General features: G+C 37.3%; 3 protein-coding genes across 7 annotated transcripts; 1 reads left to right on the top strand and 2 right to left on the bottom strand.

The window, feature by feature from the left end:
* Window positions 1–1,804: 1,804 nt before the first annotated feature.
* On the bottom strand, window positions 1,805–4,565 carry LOC141911978 (protein-lysine N-trimethyltransferase SMYD5-like). The gene is made up of 10 exons (XM_074803115.1): window positions 4,516–4,565; window positions 3,928–4,176; window positions 3,726–3,847; window positions 3,581–3,650; window positions 3,105–3,209; window positions 2,959–3,021; window positions 2,440–2,617; window positions 2,201–2,352; window positions 2,039–2,109; window positions 1,805–1,959 (listed from the first exon to the last, which is right to left on the bottom strand). The coding sequence occupies exons 1-10, from the start codon at window positions 4,561–4,563 to the stop codon at window positions 1,854–1,856; spliced, it is 1,164 nt and encodes a 387-aa protein (XP_074659216.1). The 5' UTR covers window positions 4,564–4,565; the 3' UTR covers window positions 1,805–1,853.
* A 959-nt stretch (window positions 4,566–5,524) lies between these two features.
* Window positions 5,525–12,724, top strand: LOC141912234 (pleckstrin homology domain-containing family A member 1-like). Of its 5 annotated transcripts, XM_074803454.1 has the most exons (13): window positions 5,525–5,630; window positions 5,984–6,166; window positions 6,599–6,713; window positions 6,953–7,050; window positions 7,365–7,472; window positions 7,596–7,727; window positions 7,808–7,876; window positions 8,110–8,171; window positions 8,264–8,405; window positions 8,611–8,664; window positions 9,290–9,355; window positions 10,123–10,163; window positions 11,392–12,724. In XM_074803454.1, the coding sequence occupies exons 2-12, from the start codon at window positions 6,029–6,031 to the stop codon at window positions 10,135–10,137; spliced, it is 999 nt and encodes a 332-aa protein (XP_074659555.1). In that variant the 5' UTR covers window positions 5,525–5,630; window positions 5,984–6,028; the 3' UTR covers window positions 10,138–10,163; window positions 11,392–12,724. The 5 variants fall into 5 exon arrangements, with proteins under 5 accessions (XP_074659555.1, XP_074659557.1, XP_074659554.1 ...); XM_074803456.1 differs by lacking the exon at window positions 9,290–9,355; XM_074803453.1 differs by lacking the exon at window positions 10,123–10,163.
* Window positions 12,725–13,021: 297 nt separating this feature from the next.
* LOC141911779 (BRCA1-associated protein-like) lies at window positions 13,022–18,855 on the bottom strand. Its single transcript, XM_074802818.1, has 14 exons — window positions 18,688–18,855; window positions 17,995–18,204; window positions 16,924–17,284; window positions 16,663–16,779; window positions 16,505–16,583; window positions 16,315–16,428; window positions 16,119–16,184; window positions 15,950–16,032; window positions 15,448–15,591; window positions 15,087–15,276; window positions 14,722–14,811; window positions 14,494–14,607; window positions 14,264–14,410; window positions 13,022–14,122 (listed from the first exon to the last, which is right to left on the bottom strand). Exons 1-14 carry the CDS (start codon window positions 18,758–18,760, stop codon window positions 13,937–13,939), a joined length of 1,974 nt encoding a protein of 657 aa, XP_074658919.1. The 5' UTR covers window positions 18,761–18,855; the 3' UTR covers window positions 13,022–13,936.
* Between the last annotated feature and the right edge of the window lie 749 nt (window positions 18,856–19,604).

The following is a 19,604-nucleotide window of genomic DNA, read 5'->3' as shown; positions in this document are numbered from 1 at the left end:
TGACAGACTGTCTGCAGAGAGACTATTTGAAGGCCATCATTAATAGGATGACAGACTGTCTGCAGAGAGACTATTTGAAGGCCATCATTGATAGGATGACAGACAGTCTGCAGAGAGACTAATTGAAGGCCATCATTAATAGGATGACAGACAGTCTGCAGAGAGACTATTTGAAGGCCATCATTAATAGGATGACTGACAGTCTGCAGAGAGACTAATTGAAGGCCATCATTAATAGGATGACAGACAGTCTGCAGAGAGACTATTTGAAGGCCATCATTAATAGGATGACAGACAGTCTGCAGAGAGACTATTTGAAGGCCATCATTAATAGGATGACAGACAGTCTGCAGAGAGACTATTTGAAGGCCATCATTAATAGGATGACAGACAGTCTGCAGAGAGACTATTTGAAGGCCATCATTAATAGGATGACAGACTGTCTGCAGAGAGACTATTTGAAGGCCATCATTGATAGGATGACAGACTGTCTGCAGAGAGACTATTTGAAGGCCATCATTAATAGGATGACAGACTGTCTGCAGAGAGACTATTTGAAGGCCATCATTAATAGGATGACAGACTGTCTGCAGAGAGACTATTTGAAGGCCATCATTAATAGGATGACAGACTGTCTGCAGAGAGACTATTTGAAGGCCATCATTAATAGGATGACAGACAGTCTGCAGAGAGACTATTTGAAGGCCATCATTAATAGGATGACAGACAGTCTGCAGAGAGACTAATTGAAGGCCATCATTAATAGGATGACAGACAGTCTGCAGAGAGACTATTTGAAGGCCATCATTAATAGGATGACAGACAGTCTGCAGAGAGACTATTTGAAGGCCATCATTAATAGGATGACAGACAGTCTGCAGAGAGACTATTTGAAGGCCATCATTAATAGGATGACAGACAGTCTGCAGAGAGACTATTTGAAGGCCATCATTGATAGGATGACAGACTGTCTGCAGAGAGACTATTTGAAGGCCATCATTAATAGGATGACAGACTGTCTGCAGAGAGACTATTTGAAGGCCATCATTAATAGGATGACAGACTGTCTGCAGAGAGACTATTTGAAGGCCATCATTAATAGGATGACAGACTGTCTGCAGAGAGACTATTTGGAGGCCATCATTAATAGGATGACAGACTGTCTGCAGAGAGACTATTTGAAGGCCATCATTAATAGGATGACAGACTGTCTGCAGAGAGACTATTTGAAGGCCATCATTGATAGGATGACAGACTGTCTGCAGAGAGACTATTTGAAGGCCATCATTGATAGGATGACAGACTGTCTGCAGAGAGACTATTTGAAGGCCATCATTAATAGGATGACAGACTGTCTGCAGAGAGACTATTTGAAGGCCATCATTAATAGGATGACAGACTGTCTGCAGAGAGACTATTTGAAGGCCATCATTAATAGGATGACAGACTGTCTGCAGAGAGACTATTTGAAGGCCATCATTGATAGGATGACAGACTGTCTGCAGAGAGACTATTTGAAGGCCATCATTAATAGGATGACAGACTGTCTGCAGAGAGACTATTTGAAGGCCATCATTAATAGGATGACAGACAGTCTGCAGAGAGACTATTTGAAGGCCATCATTAATAGGATGACAGACTGTCTGCAGAGAGACTATTTGAAGGCCATCATTAATAGGATGACAGATTGTTAACAGAGAAACTAGTTGCGCACCATCGCTGATCATCGCGTTCTTACAACCAATGATAACACGACAATAGAGATTCTTAAGGCCTGAAGAAAGATATGGCGTTTGTATTTATGGAATGGAATTTATTACAGCACCTCAAACACCATTTAAATGCAGATATAATCAGGAATCCATATCTTCATCTTCTGACTCTTCCTCTGATGTAATATCTGGTTCATCTTTCTCTGCCTCACATTTTACACAGTGACACGTGAATAAATAATTCTCCCTGAAATAAAACAACATTTTAAACAACATCTGTCTATATTTAAACAGGACGAACAGGAAACTAGGAGAGTTGAACTTACTTTAAGAATTTCTGTCTAGTGTGTCGACTTCTCTGTCTCATACATTCATCTAAATAACACGTACAAATCTCCTGCAATAGATGAAAAATATCCCGGTTGAAATTGACAGTCCAATCTACTTCTATAAAAAAGGGTCAACAAACAATAAATCCTTGTTCGTACCTGTCCGGCTTTAATATCATCAGTAGCTACGACAACCAGGGTGTTAGTATTGTAAGGAAAAGTACATTCCGCATTAGGATTACAACTGTGATTACACGCGGCTTGCATCGTAAATAAACCAGTTCCTTCGCAAGCCAAAAAACATCCTGATTCTGTTACAATAGAAAAACCCAGTTATTAAAAAAACTGACCGTTATTCAGTGAATAAATAAAATAGTAGAAATTCCACAGCATTTCACCTTTATCCATATCTTCGTACAGTTTATCTAGATAAGATTCTATTTGTTGTTTTTCAGCGTCAGTCACTGGAAGTTTATCGACGTTTTTCTCCCAAACGCTTAAAGCACTTGTTCCGATTCCTTGTCCGTTTGTGCCTAGTAACGCAATTACTGACCGGAAACCGCTCGGCGTAAATAACTAGAATATTAGTCTCAACTATTGTTTATACTATTATCTCATTTCAGAATCTGAAGGCCTTTTTTATCAATTGTTGAGAAATGGTATCTTGCTGACACAATGTGTCATTTGTAATACAGTTATAGTCTATTTGTACCAGGCTGATAGTGTCCGATAAGAACCATTGTTGTACACAGATGTACAATGAATTATGAAAAACAAGGAGTAGACTCCAAATATTTAAGGGGTTCCAGAGTTATTTCTCAAAATATGATAAGACTTGAAGTCCTCTGATAATAATTTTTAGTTTCAATTATTTTAATTACGGAAGTTTTCAAGGAATCTAGGAGTTTGATACTTACATCTTTAACGTCATCAGTGTAAAACAATTCACTGATCATCAATCGTAGAATTTCAATTTGTTCCTGATAACAACAACCGATAAAATCTGTTTATGAAACTCATCACAGTGAATGAAATAAATTCTATTTTTCTTATCGTAAATTACCTGAAATTTTTCCCCTAACAACTTGTGCACTATTTGCTCTTGGTCATTAACCGCCGTATGACAAAATGTTCCCAGTTTTTCCAATAATTCAGGTTTATTTGCCGACTGAAAAATTAAACAGCTCCGATTACAAACGAAAAGTTCTATGATCTTAACGTAGTTAAATACAGTTAAATGTTGTAAGGATGATCACAATGACTTAATCCAAATGATGACTTACATTTATTATGTACAGCAGACTCAGTCAAAGTCGGATCAATTCAACTCAGATATTTTTAGAAGTATTTTTTGTGACAGTATAATAGGAAATACATAAAATCCAACTGGGATATCACTGAATTTGGCTCCCAAAAGATCAGACTTGAGCAAAGTCTACTGTTTACTAGAAATACAAATTTGGATTCAAAAATAGAGAAGCCATTAAGTCATGTAACCAACGACTTATGTGATGAGAGTTTGGCTGTACTCAAAATTACCTGTTTTATTGAAGCTAGTAATCTGACTATAATCATAATACTGGCCGTTTCTGGAGGATAATGCATCGATCTGCAATACATTTGAGTGAAATTATTAGGATAAATACACTAATCGTGTTCAGATTTATAGATGAATACCGCATACCTCCAAGTTTCCTGTAATTTATTAATAGGATGTTCTGGATCATTTATTCTATCTTTGAGACATAAACTTTCGTGATAACTTTTCAAAGCTTGAAGTCGACATTCTTCACTGCAATAAACTACCTACAATAGACAGTTTTTATTAGAAAACGTTTAGGACAAAATTATGAACAAGCATTCTATATCGAAGGATAGTTACTTACCCTGCAGGCCGGGCATGAAACGTGATTATTAGGGTTCGTTTCACAGCATTGTTTATAAGGTAATTCTAAGCCGTGATTGGCCGTTAATCTTCGCGCCATTGATTCAGCTGTTTCTAATGATTTCATACAATGATCACATGCTGTATAGTTATAAAATGCGTTCCACAAATATTGACTACTAATAAGTGGTTGCTCTTCAAATATCGTGCTTCCATTTGTGAGATATCTCTGAGCTATCAGACAACGTCCCTGAAAATAGAAAACGAAAAGACTATCAATTGTCAGTTTAGAACTGTGTGCGTGACACTGCAATCAGGGGGAACCCTGGCAAGTGGGTTTATTCCCCTAGCCCGGGTGTGAGATCACACAACCAGTTAGTTAGTTACCTAATCGTTGGGGGGTCGCGTTGGGCTTAGGTTAAACTGTTGTTGTTGTTGTGTATATGAGTCCGCACACACACAACAGACAGGTTACTGTGACAGACTAATGACGAGTTGTCATTTAATATAAAACCGATTCTAGCCACAGTCCAGATCGGATGTATCAGAATCAACCGGAAATTAGGTGAATGACTCGCAAAATACTTACTTTACCAGAAATATGAGAAATTCGAGCGTTTTCCATGGGCGCAGCCATTTTGAAATCCGAAGAAGGAATGCTCCTATATCGATGATATCTAAGGATGAGATCGAAACGTCTTATATATATTTTAGATTGAATAAATAAATTCTTGTTTTTAAATTCTTTTAATCTGTAGATAGTGGCTTTTTATCTTATTATCGAATCCTTGTTCGCAGCGAGAAACGGGCAGCTCCGAGAATATCCAAATCAGGGCATCCAAATTGCAGGCCAACACTAGGGTTTCTGCGTTTACTAACAGGCCAACACTAGGGTTTCTGCGTTTATTATCAGGCCAACACTAGGGTTTCTGCGTTTATTAACAGGCCAACACTAGGGTTTCTGCGTTTATTAACAGGCCAACACTAGGGTTTCTGCGTTTATTAACAGGCCAACAGTAGGGTTTCTGCGTTTATTCACCAGGCCAAAACTAGGGTTTCTGCGTTTATTGTCAGGCCAACACTAGGGTTTCTGCGTTTATTAACAGGCCAACACTAGGGTTTCTGCGTTTATTAACAGGCCAACACTAGGGTTTCGGCGTTTATTATCAGGCCAACAGTAGGGTTTCTGCGTTTATTCACCAGGCCAAAACTAGGGTTTCTGCGTTTATTGTCAGGCCAACACTAGGGTTTCTGCGTTTATTAACAGGCCAACACTAGGGTTTCTGCGTTTATTAAACAGGCCAACACTAGGGTTTCTGCGTTTATTAAACAGGCCAACACAAGGGTTACTGCATTTATTAAACAGCACAGGCCATCACTAGTAGGGCCAAAACTTTTTGCGTAATAAAGTGATAACATTAGGAATTATTTGTAGATGTAGTCAGTCTTTAGTGTCAGTTACACTCAGTACACTGGGCCTAGGCAATCAAACACTGGCAAGCGTCGCGGGTTTGATGACTCCAACTTATGAGATGCGGCTGCAGCGATATGAATACCCTGATTTAGATATTCTCGGAGCTATCCATCATTGTCCGCAGCCGTGAAATAAGGAAATCAATTCAATTTACTTCCTGGTTGAATAATAATTCTACCTTATTCGCTTTTTTTCACGTGATAAAAACCGCTGCTGCTGCTGCTGTTCTTGTGAGTATTTTCTGTTTTACTAATTGTATAAATTATGAATTATTTCTATGCGGTGTCGCTTACTCCTTGATGGAGAGAGGTCGAGAACTCTTAACACTTCATTCGATTCGGATCATTCCTGGACCTCACCCCTCCCCCTCACCCTGGCCCTGTTGATGCTGCTGCTGCTGCTGTTGGCCTTCCTTCTTCTTTCTATTAAGATAGTGCAGCCAATGATATAGCCTAGGCTCAGGTGAGGGGTTTAATCTCTCCAGCGGGTGCTCAATGACAATCCAGGCTGTGGTGCGTGCGATGTTGTGAGATGAACAGAAATGATTCCCTTTTATTTCATCTTCATTTGTTATATTTTCTAGAATGATATATTGAGAATGTGATTGAAATCGTGCTGATTTAGAGAGATGGCGCCACCTGATAGTTTAAGCGGTGATCGTAAAAGCGGTTATTTAGACGTGGAAGAGAATTGTAATTTTAAAAGTCGTTATTGTATCCTCGATTGCCAGAAAAAAATACTATTCATCTTCGAGGATAATCCTAAAGTAAGTAACACTGCAAACATTCCGATTCCAATTATAGGGAAACCTTCAAATTCGCAAGTTAATAAAAGTGCAAGGATATAGAACAGATACAAAGGGAATATGAATAAAGAATCCCTGTTTAAGCCTTGCAGCCTAAAAACCCTGATGTTAGTGACCGGACTGAAGTTCAGTTTCACTATCAGACATTATTTTCATATTTCACTGACCAGCTACAGTGCCTCCATGTACCATACTGCCCTCCACTCTGCGTGGATACAGCATACACATTTATTGAATTATCAATTAGAAAAGTTTTATGTTCAGTGGTCAGACCTCAAATGTTTCACTGTGCTATTAAAAGCAGAATGTTCAATAAAAACTGATTGAAGAAATAGTTAATTCGTTGTTATTGGATCTGTTATAAGATTGTAACTGATTTTGTATTGATTTCAGGATTTACCGGTTGGTGCTAATCCGCTGAGGACGATCAATCTAAGATATGTGTCGGTTGTCAGAACATCAATTTCTTCTGCTCCTCCAAACAAACCTAAAGGCGAAAACTGTTTCGGTAAGTTTATTTCCATTCCAATTATCTCTCAACAATAAGTGAGAAATATGAAATGAATTTTGACTTATTGAAGCATTGACTCGAGGCCTAGTCTGTGGAAAGCATGATGAAATCCAATGATTGATGACTAAAAATTCCACGTGATGACATCATAGTCCAACTTAACTTGTTTAGTCAATTGTGGGATTTTAGCTTTTTGAACGAGAGAAATAAGATTGAGAATTAATGTCTGTTTGTAGTAATAGAGGTCGCCGGTAAACCGACTTATTTACGAGCTGTTGATAAAAATGCGATGACATCCTGGGTAAATCTTCTTAATGTAGAATGCAGAATAAATGTAAGTGATAGAAATAGAAACCTCATTTTCTAATCGGTAAAAATAGTTGGGATCAAATGACCTCCCCCCCACCCCGGGATCATACCCCGTGGGATCATACCCCTTGGGATCAAGTCAAAACCAGTCTATAAAACTGGGTCCTTGGTCAGTTTCACAAAGAATTTCAACTGAAATTTAAGGTTTATTAGCTTTAAGTTATATCATGTTTTCATTGAGATCAGCAGTTTTATTCAAACTTCTTTAAATTTTTATGTAACTGTACCTGGAGGGTTAATCATAAAAATGAATTCTAAAAATCATTCTTTTTGTCTCAGGTGCCAAAAAAACGAATAGAGCCAAAAACATCGAACACCAGCGAGCCTCCGTCTCAGTACGAGGTAACGATCGTAGGTGGCGTTCCCTTGACAACAAAAATTCAAGCGGTAATTATCATGAATATGACGAAGAGAGTTGAACGATGTCATGTTTTCTGAGAGCATTTCAAAAATTCTTAAAAATGTAGATTTTGAAAAATATTAAAAAATTTAAGAATGTTTTTTGCTAAGGTGGAAGATGATGTAGTGAGTAGCAGTAGTGAATCAGATCAGGAAGGAGGATTCACATCTCAAGGTAGTTTTAGAAAATATGCAGATGAACAAATTATCAAAGAAGGCTATGGAACTAAACAGGGAATGACTGTAAGCTTTGTATCTGTGATAATTAATATCTTGAAGCAAAAAGGAAATCATTTTAATACGATCAAAATTACATTTTTTAGAGGAAAAGTTGGAAATATCGGTATTTCATCCTCGATCGAAAGGGAATCAGTTATTTCAAATCTCAAGAGGTAAATAATCGACTAAACTATAAAAACTTCTACATCACTGTAAGTGCAAAATACAAAGGATTACATCAAATAGATTAAATGTTGGTTCATCACTTACCAATAAGTTGAGAAGCAATAGTATATATATATATATATATATATATATTTGAGAAATGTTTCAGCTAAAGACTTTTAGTCATCATCCGGTGTACAGAATACATCCCTTAATGTTTGTTATATGAAATTGTTTTCAGGATTCTAAACCGATACGTGTAATAACGCGAGATTTAATAATAGAAGCAAGACGATCTGTCGGGTAAAAACTTCACTTCACTTCATTCAAAAATTCAGATTTCGATTTGTTTCTCAATTTAGATTATATTTTCTATATTTCGTTGTAAATTGTAGGATTTTCCCGAGTAGAAATTTTTTGATGGAAGTTGTAACGAAAGAGAGAGTTTTCTACATTGAATTGATTTCTGAATCGGACATGTGGGATTGGATAAATAGTATTAATGAATTTATAGGACGTCGAGGAGTATTAACTGAGGTAATCAATCAATCAATCAATCAATCAATCAATCAATCAACCAACCAACCAATCAATCAAATCATCTAGCTAATCATCATGAGATCTGCATAAATATTCTGATTTTCACCCCTCCAAGGGTTGATCCAGGAATTTAGAAGGAGCCCAAGACTTCCTGGGCTTAGTTGTATATTATAATTACTGTTTATTATTGTACTGATTTCAGGGACCATTAGTGGATTCATCGTCTAAGAGTAATGTACCCGCGTGTAATGTACAGGTAAAACTCTAACTCACTATCATCACGCTTTCATAAAGCTTTTTTAATACAATAATTCTCATATTGATTAAAGCCTTCACGAATAGGAAAACTACGTTAATTTCTGGTGAAAAGCGCTTGTATATTTAAGCACTACTACGATATATTAGTCTAGAATTTATTATTTCATCAGTAAACAATTTTGTGTTTGGTTTACAGAAAAGATTTCTGTCATGATGCAGTATTTTGAGTATTAACTGAACCTAGAAAGAATTGATTTCGGCTAAAGACTGAAAGGCGCAGTGACTTCAGGATTTCATTTCAGAACCAGAATTGTTTATTAGGTTCAGAGGAAAAGAACTTAAGTACAGTTAAACTAAGTCATCATTTCATAAGTCACCACATGACTCAAGTTGTCTCAATTTTTTGAGTCACAATTCATATTTCTAATTCCGTTTACTAAGTTTAAGTCATTATCAAATAACTCGGCATTTAAGATGAAATGATGTCACCAAATATGATGACTTAACTGTGTTTATCTGTACATGGTTGAAACATAGACTCTGAAATCCATGGTTGAAACATGGACGCTATTTTGATGTTTATACAGAACTCAGTTGAAACTGATGTTTTTCATTTAACACAGAACGCAGGTTGCCAAACAGGAAATTCACTAGATCGTAAGATGGTAAAGAGATTTTCACTTCCTGCGGTGGGTGTATTTAATTATGTTAATTAGCATGACTCGTCAACACCTTTACAAATGTAAAGTCCGGTTACTGACTTAACGTTTTATGTAGACCTCAGTTTTTCATGAAAATGAAACCTTTGGTTGTGATTCACTATTGCTGTATTTATGTGTTCTGTATATGTGTCTGATGTGTTAATTGTAAACTATTTATTGTCAATTCTTGTTGTTCGTATGAAGCAGGTCTAATCGCAGAGTTCTTACGGGTTTTGGAAAGTTTTGGAAAATCTTTTTCCAGGTCCTTCGAAAGCTATGGAAATATGGTCTGTTTCTCTATGGAAAATGAGAAAATGGTCTCAAAATAAGATTTTTCCTACTATTTTGAATTTTAGGCTATACATGTATGCCTCTAAACATCTTACTACACATTTGATAACAAACTTTATGAAAACACTTCGATAGTATTGATATTTGGCAGTTATTTATACTGTGAATGCCTGTTCTAGTTACGCAATGCGGGGTATAGAAAGTTTATACTGTGGGAATAGAAAACCTGTAAGAACTGTGTACTCCGATATAGACACGTTGGACTTGAGTTTGTTTGAGTAAATACATCTTCCCTCAGCAGGGATTCGAACCAGTCTCTGCCACACTGTTTGTGAAACCCTGCTGAGGGAGGATATTTCTAAATGTATATACCTGGTATATCCAAATCCTATTGCAGTATTTAGAGTGAGGAGAATTAATGTATTTATGTAATTTTGAAGAATGATTTTGTTTCTGATATACAGAGTTGGTGTGCTTGAAATATTTTCACTGATTTTACCGACAGGTATATTTTTACTGATTCGCTGCTGCTACTAATGTATATTATATATATAAAGCATGTAACATACAACAGCTTTCTGTAGTCAACGTAATACTCACAATCAAACTGCAAGTCATCAAATTAGTGATTAATGTAAAGCCAGATAGATGAGAATATCAGAGTATCTCACAGTAATAGTGCATGACATATCTATAAATGCTTATCTTATAAACACTTGTCATTTACTACAAATGCATGAAAACTGTTTGAATATTTGAAAACTATGAATCTTATGCGGGTACACGCCTGAAGCGAGGTGCACCCTCTCGAGCCTGGACCCCCTCAAACATACCGGGCCTTACATAGTGGGCAACTGTTCCCTCGGACATTTTGTAAAAGTGCCAGTTTTTGCGAGTATTATTGTTATATCCAATAAGAACTGCCCTTTTTCTGGTATTTCTCCCCCCTCCCCCCTCCCCCCCCCCCAATGCTAGGTACGGCCCTGTATTATCACAGTTCTTCCTATATTTGATCGTCCAGGCTTACGACTTACAAACACCCGACTTATGACTTATAAACACCAGACTTACGACTTACAAACACCAGACTTACGACTTACAAACACCAGACTTACGACTTACAAACACCAGACTTACGACTTACAAACACCAGACTTACGACTTACAAACACCAGACTTACGACTTACAGACACCAAAAAAACACCAACATGTAAAAACTGATCGTCAAGACTTCAAACTTACGTTGAATGTGTAAAAGGGGTGATTCAGGGCTATCTCTGAATCAACGGGTGATTCAGGGCTATCTCTGAATCAAGGGGTGATTCAGGGCTATCTCTGAATCGAGGGGTGATTCAGGGCTATCTCTGAATCAACGGGTGATTCAGGGCTATCTCTGAATCAAGGGGTGATTCAGGGCTATCTCTGAATCGAGGGGTGATTCAGGGCTATCTCTGAATCGACGGGTGATTCAGGGCTATCTCTGAATCGAGGGGTGATTCAGGGCTATCTCTGAATCAACGGGTGATTCAGGGCTATCTCTGAATCAACGGGTGATTCAGGGCTATCTCTGAATCAACGGGTGATTCAGGGCTATCTCTGAATCAACGGGTGATTCAGGGCTGTCTCTGAATCAACGGGTGATTCAGGGCTATCTCTGAATCAACGGGTGATTCAGGGCTATCTCTGAATCAAGTCACTTATTAAAATGTTTTATTTTGTTTTCTAATTGCAGTCATTGAAGACGTATATCTGATGGAATGTGGTCCTGAAATGGAAAGTGATTTTGCTCAAACTGTTATTTTTCTTGCTATGTTTGCATTTAATATTTTCAAATTCTGCTGCGAAACAAACGTATGATATACATGTACATGATGTACACAAATTGCGTGTGATTGAGCTCTGAGCTTTTATTGACATCAAATATTGTACGTATTATGATATATAAAATTATTTGTGATATACCCGGTATTGTGAACTGTTATAGTACTGTGACTGGATACTTAACTGGAGCATTGTCACTTGAGAAATTAAAAGATATGAGACCATGAAAATATTATATATTAAAAGATATAAATGTAACAAGGATTCAAAGCTCTCTCTTTCCTGGGAAGACTTAATCTTCCCATTCTGTTAAATATTGAATATCATGGTGCTAGATTTTGTATTGATGACTGAATATTTATTAGAGAATTATCTATAACCCGGTTTTTATATAACGTGCGTTTGTATTTGAAATGCTGGTCATCATCAAATCATTAACGACAATAAATCTATAAACTGTTCTTCCATTCATGATTGTAGGAGTCATTTAGATACGCATTCATTAGAGGAGAAATGTTTAACTTCTGTCCAAGAATACGTAATACAAAACTTGACGAATTTCAATCTCGTCGTGTCTCATTGCCAAAATCATAATCGGGACATGGTTTTATAGATTCAGGAGTCTATAATCCCAGAGAACTTTCTGAAATTTGTCAGTTATTACCATTGTTTCTACAGTGGTTGTAACCAATCTTGAAGATTTTACCTCTCGTGTTATCGGTAGGCCTATATACATATATATATATATGAAATCAGATCTAGGTCTCTGTATTACCTAACACTGTAGGATGATGTTCAGTAGAACTTGTATATCTCAGTGGGACTGGATACTGTTACAGGGGGACAAAGGTTCTTTTATGAGATGGGCAGAATTCTGAGATAAACAAGTTGTACTTTTGTTGAATGATAATTCAAAAACCTGATTTGAAATTTAATTTGAGTTTAAAGTACTGTCTGTAACACGTGTGGTCTTTATCTACCTTTTCTATGTTATTACTATATTCTTGTAGGATGTAATTATTCAAGTTGTTTTGTGTTATATTTAAGACTAAGTCTCTCTCTATTCTACTGATGCTGCTGCTGCTGCTGCTGCTGCTGCTGCTGGCTATTATGAAATAACTGACCATCTACTTAAGTTTTTTTCTGGCTATCTCTAAATTATAATTAGTCCGGACTAGTTTCATGTATTTTCTATATAAGATTAGCTCCTTGCTGTTTCTGTAAACGTTTTATAAATAAACAAAGCTAAACATGTACAACTTTTTTCATTCCTTCAGGTATATTTTTAAGGTACCCAACAAATTGTCAGAGCTTGTTGGGGGAAGTTTGAAATGAAAATCTCTGGTCAAAACCTGGGTCCGAGTATTGTGTTTTTGGTAGCGCACACGGGTCTCAACTCAAAAGACAGAACATGTGTACCGGTAGTAGTTAGGGTTAGGGTTACTGATCCTAACCCTACCTAAGCCTAATCCTAACTTCCTCTTTAAACATAGAATCAAAAGCCACTTAAATGATAATAAAATTTATTTAACTTACATCACTTTATTTACAAAACAACTCCACAATACAAATCATACATGTAAAAAACAGAAATCAACTAGAGACTCACGACAGATCTGACCTGGAAGAAAACGTGTGAAGTGTTGCTCAAAGGATCCACTAGTTAAACTAACTGACTTGAGCAACTAAGTCCCAGAGCAATAACTGATTGAATCATATTTAGAATGTATGATGATTATACATGTAGATTTATACATTTGATGCATTAAATCACTGGTTCTTGAACTACAGGTAAAGGAACTGTTCAATTGGGTGCTGTACAGTATAATCAACTAAATATAGATCAATTTGTACCAGAGAAATTATGTTTCCCAGACATTTATGCGTAGATGGACTGTATCGAAGCACTTACTCTACTAGCAATATTAGAAGCATTATTTCAAACTCACAAATGAACCGAACTCTGATCCTAGAGACAATATAATTCTCTAACATGATGCTTATACCGGTCCAGGGTCCTTACTGGTCAGGATTCTTACCGGTCCAGGATTCTTACCGGTCCAGGGTTCTTACCGGTCCAGGGTTATTACCGGGTCAGGGTTCTTTCCTTGCTGTGAATATCAGGATATTTTGACTCATGAAAATCAGGCAAGTCAGGGAATAGTTCTCACTGGTGACGAGTGGTACTACTACAAGGAACTTCTCCCACTTCTACTGAGGATAACTTATCATTTGGTCGAAGGAAAAATCAGGGAATTTTTGATTCTCTGATCTGTAAGAACTCTGGGTATCTCTCTCATAAATTGAGTTATCCTTCAAATTTTCTAATGAATATTTTTGGTTTGAATTTTAAATGCATTTAACCATAAATTGCCATCAATTATCTCTCAATAATTTAGTTATTGATCTAATGTTTAAATATGGAATGAAAAGTTGAATATTTTGCAGACAGTTGATTATCGACCCTTCTTTCTGCCTCGTCTGCCAGATCGTGGATTATATCCACTAGCAGACGACTCTCCTACGATGATCTGGCCTCCTTGTATATCGTCCTGCATTTCATTTGAAGAATTCGCTATTTTCTGCTGCGCTTCCAAATAAAACATTATATCCCTCAATTGATCTTTCAACTCCTGCAATTCCTGTAAAGAAAAGAAATCAGACTCAGATATCGACCTGAGTAAACGTGGTGTAGTAAGTCACAAACGTAAATAAAACCCCTGAAAAATACCAGCAATGAATTTGAATCATAGAATGTGAATACTACATTTAAACCACAATACCTGGTCTTTCTCTTTAGTCGTCGTCTCGAATCTTTTCTCCAAATCTTCGAATTTGTTTTGCCACTGAAGTTGATTATCTCTTAAACAACGATTCAGTTCTTTTTCATCTTTTAATTCAGCAGTTAATTTATTCAATTTAGAAGTTAACTGTAATTCAGAGAAAACTCACGATTGTAAGAAATCTATTCGGCAGAAATAGGTGAAATTTATGAAGGTTTTAAATATCTTACAGTTGCGTTTTTTTTCTCGTGAGAAATTTTCTCTTTTTGTGCGTCTTGTAAACATCGATCGAGTCTTTCACATTCATCCATGGTTTTACGCGATCTTGTGACTTCATCTTCGATCTACGTTCAATCACAGTCAGACTTTAGAGAATATTCATTTCATATGAATCTGATCTAAAACTCAATAACTCACTGACGTAACTATGTATTACTATACTAAATACTAAAACTCACATTTTTCTGCGCTTGTTCTTCCACTAGTTGCATTTTCTCTTCGAAATATAATCTTTGAGACTCGAGTTGACTAGTTAATAAATACGTGTACTGTAAGAAACCCACAAATTATATGCACCAGCTGACAGTAGTGAGATATACCTATCAAACTACAGCCTCAGACATTCAAAACATTCTTACAATTATTGTGCACACTTCACTTATGTTCAGAACTTCACTAGAGACATTGTGTCAATTGAAACTGAACTACATTTGTACAAACGCTAGACATTAGGCCAGGGCACTTTCAAAAACTATTCATCCGAACTTCACCGATGATTGTCTGAAACAGTGACAGATTTACAGTGAATGGCTGCGGTATTTACCTCTAATGTAAGAGATTCAAGTTTAGCGTCATCGATATTTTCACCTCCTCCGCCTCCATCATTCACCTCCACCAGTTTACCATCGCTTTTATTCTGCACGAGACGATGCACGTAATTATCTCCTGCATAATCCCAAACTCTGTTATTACCGAGTTGCATCGCGAACGTGTGCAACGTGTCTTCATAATGTCTACAGTGGAAATAAATAAAACCAGAGCGTGAAATATTATACAATTACCGGATATTTACAGAACCCGCTTAAATTCACTTTAAAGGAAAGTTGAGGGCAGAATTTACGACTTAAATAGCTGGGAAACGGCATGAATTATAAAGTGAAAATAGATAATAATTGAACCCTCACCTACGAGCGTGACCTCCTTGATATCTTCCACACCCGACACAACCACAAATCAAACAAATCCATAAATTCTCCTGTGATTCGCATTGTTGACATTTATTATCAGCGACGACATCAGGAGTTTGAACGTAACGACAGACGGGACAACTATAAATAATAAACAATACATCATCATGAAATACTGATCAGTATCGATTGGGGGATTCAGTGATTGGTCGATATCGGGTTCAATGATTGGTCGATATCGGGTTCTATGATTGGTCTATATCGTAGCGGTATCGATATCGGGTTCAATGATTGGTCGATATCGGGTTCAATGATTGGTCGATATCGTAGCGGTATCGATATCGGGTTCAATGATTGGTTGATATCGTAGCAGTATCGATATCGGGTTCAATGATTGGTCGATATCGGGTTCAATGATTGGTCGATATCGTAGCGGTATCGATATCGGGTTCAATGATTGGTCGATATCGGGTTCAATGATTGGTCGATATCGTCATACCTCGTATCTCCCCATTGAGTGAGACAGTTTCCATGGAACGAATGATTACATAAAATAGTCAGAATTCCATCAACTGATTCATCCTGAAATAAACGTATATTTATGATTTATCGAATGATCTAGAAATACCGGGTTTTTTCTGTTAAATCTATTTCAAATAAGTACCTACCATTCTCTCTAAACAAACGGGACAATTTGGTAACTCAGTGAGACCCGGAACAGGAAAACAAGCACCCTAGAAATAAACATCATTAATGTAAACTACACTTACCCAAACATGGATTATCTGGTTCCCGGGATTAGGCTCAGTTGCAGTCAGACTCTAGTCTAAATGTTTTCTAATAGTTTTAAGAATAAATCCTCACCTCAGAAGCTTTTAACGTTTCAATTCTCGAGATATAAACTAAATGACAAACATCTGTTTCTAATGAGTTATAACGCACGTTATTGTAGGTACGATAAAATTCATCGCTTTCCCTCTGAAATAGTTCAAAACAATTAGAAATTAGGAATCAATTAGATATTCAGGTTTAAGGTGATAATTGTATTCAATACCTGACTACGAAACTTCAGTAAAGCCATGTATTGATTTGGTGTCGAGTCTCTGATAATTCGAATGTGCTCAATTCCCTGCCTGATAGAAAATAACAACTTTTAAAAATACGTCAACAATTTCGTGAGAAATTCACAAGAATTTCCTGAACTTTACTTACATAACCGGAGCAGTGAATTGAATCAGATCTTTAGTGTTCATATTCGCAGGGACTCCAAGAATACAAATCATATCTGGTCTCTTGACATCTTCATCTTCAGTTGATACGACAAACTGACTACAATTACAACATTCTTTATCTCAGAAATTGTCCAAAATAGACTGAATTATTCAGATCAAGTTCTACGGTTCTGAGCTGAGCTTGACTTTCTTAAGAGTAAGTGTCAATGTTCTAAAAGTTCCAAACAATAAAATAACTCACTTGTCTTTGTATAAATGCATGATTCCTTCAGTAGTTTCAACACTCGGATTCCCAGAGAAGAAATGAACCGTATTTTTAGATTCGCCATCTATACCGGGACTGTGACTCTTATGCCGGTTTTTAGCGCTATCCACTGGACGAGGATCGTCCGTGTCATCGCCCCCTGGTAGCGACATCAGATACCGATCGGATGACACCGATGAACGGTTGCTATGTTTATCGTCACACGACGATGTAGAAGTCAAACGGCTGCGATTGTTAGAAACGACGGGCTCTATTTCGATGTCTATATCTCCACTCTCTGAGCGGCGTCCCTGTTCGCTAGTTCCATCTACGCGATGATCGTGGGTTTGAGGTTTACCTGAAAAAAATGTAAAATTAATTTCATGAATTTTTCCTGTTGAAAACTTTCAGTTCTCAACTGTAACTAGCGTGATAACCACTTTTATTTGACTTCCCCTGAAATGAAAGTTGTTTTCCCTGACATGATTAAGAATCCATTGAATAAACACAGTCACATACATTAGACAGAGATGGAACCTGTTTGATTTAATTACGCACTGCATGCTGCAGTAGTTTATAGTGGCAACCCAGACAAATGGAACCGTTGATTGCTGCAGTAGTTTATAGTGGCAACCCAGACAAATGGAACCGTTGATTGCTGCAGTAGTTTATAGTGGCAACCCAGACAAATGGAACCGTTGATTGCTGCAGTAGTTTATAGTGGCAACCCAGACAAATGGAACCGTTGATTGCTGCAGTAGTTTATAGTGGCAACCCAGACAAATGGAACCGTTGATTGCTGCAGTAGTTTATAGTGGCAACCCAGACAAATGGAACCGTTGATTGTTGCAGTAGTTTATAGTGGCAACCCAGACAAATGGAACCGTTGATTGCTGCAGTAGTTTATAGTGGCAACCCAGACAAATGGAACCGTTGATTGCTGCAGTAGTTTATAGTGGCAACCCAGACAAATGGAACCGTTGATTGCTGCAGTAGTTTATATTGTACTGCACATTAAGATTGCATTAATAGATTGTATATACGAGATGTTAGGGTTAAATGCCGTACCTCTCGGTTCTATAGATTGTATAGTGTATTGTTTAGGTTGCCGTGCACCTCTATGTTTATCCGTTGACTCTATAGGAATACACGTAACACCGCTTGCCACAGTAGGTGGCGATGATAGAGACCGTGCAGCGCCCCCTACGATATTAGCGTATGATTTCTTATCTTTCTCATCTTGTTTTCCAGACGACATCCCTCCTCCTTGTCTCCAACCTACAATTTATCAATTACAAAACATTCTGTTGTTATATGGATGTTTTATAAGCCTCCTTACCTATATACAACAGGACGGGGCCCAGTTTCACACTATACGGTTACAAACTCTGTACAAATTCCATAGAAATTTAATCAATCAATTCAATTAGTCAAATCGTTTTGACGCACTGAGCCCCTGCATCGGACCAAACACTGACAGTTTTTCCACCAGACAGAATCCAGATTCTCCGTGTGTTTGGTTTGCACAAACGGTACTAATCACTCAATAATGATATTCAAAGAGCGATATTTATTGATCGCTGATTTTTGGTTCATGATCACGAAATGATTTTAACTCGATTGCCAGAAAACAAGGCGATAAATAAATGGAGATATCAAAGATTAAAACTTTTGTGAAACTAGGCTGGTGGACTGTAGAGAGGGTCCTTCCAAATAAAAAAATTCTCAAACCCGGAAGTAAAATTTCATTGTATGACTTACGGTATTTGAGATAATGAGGAATTAAAGAATGATCTGAAATTTCAAATCTTAAAACAGCGAGTGAAACTTTCATCTGTACATCATTTATCAGACATTTAAATCTCTAAAAATAGACTCTCTTAAACACACGAACATTCAAGAGTGGTTTTTTGGTTGGTTTGACATTTAAAGAACCTACGACTTGTTCATAGTTCGTAGAGGACTTCACGCATGCGCAATGGATTCATAATTCTCCGGTACCTTGACGATAATTTCATTTTAGCCGTTTTAAATGTTACATTACGTGGTGGTTTATAAACAACTACAGAAAGAGATTTCAGTTGATCTAGAAATGTTTTGATAATTTATATTACTCACTTGCCACAGAAGGAAGATCCTAGACTGGTCGCCTGTCCAATTCTGCGCCACCTGCATTCGCTGTCGTAGAGACCGGCAACCAGTTTATGATCAGAGTTAGATCGCAATCGTCAAAGTGGGGTAAGGGTTAGGGTTATTAGGGTGCCGCTGGGATGTACTCGCATGCCACAGTCAGTGATACCCACTGTGGTATGAGTTCTCATGTTCACCGTCAACGTTATTTATGGGGGCAGCACTCGACGGTAAATATCTGACACCACTGGCAGAGTTCTACTGGATCCAGTTCCACAGTTGAGTTAGAGTTAACTCTGAGTTAAAGTTAGTTCATTTTCGATGAGTTAACTCTGAGTTGAATCTTAACTCGAAACTGTGGAACTAGACCCTGAAGAAATCTCGCTATTCTTGCAACTTTCTCTATCCATTTGTTTAAAAATTAATGGATGAGTTTTCTGGGTACGGGTGGAACCCTGGGAGCAACCTCCGGTACTTATGAATTATCCGTCACTCTTTTGTTCTCCGCTGAATTTACGGCGGCTCGTAGTTTTTTTTTGGCAACGAAC

This window comes from Tubulanus polymorphus, chromosome 10 (genome assembly GCF_964204645.1).
Source record: "Tubulanus polymorphus chromosome 10, tnTubPoly1.2, whole genome shotgun sequence".
In the NCBI taxonomy this organism is placed as follows: domain Eukaryota; kingdom Metazoa; phylum Nemertea; class Palaeonemertea; order Tubulaniformes; family Tubulanidae; genus Tubulanus; species Tubulanus polymorphus.
The sequence above is the reverse complement of the archived record's forward strand: the minus strand, read 5'-3'. Positions and strand labels throughout refer to the sequence as shown.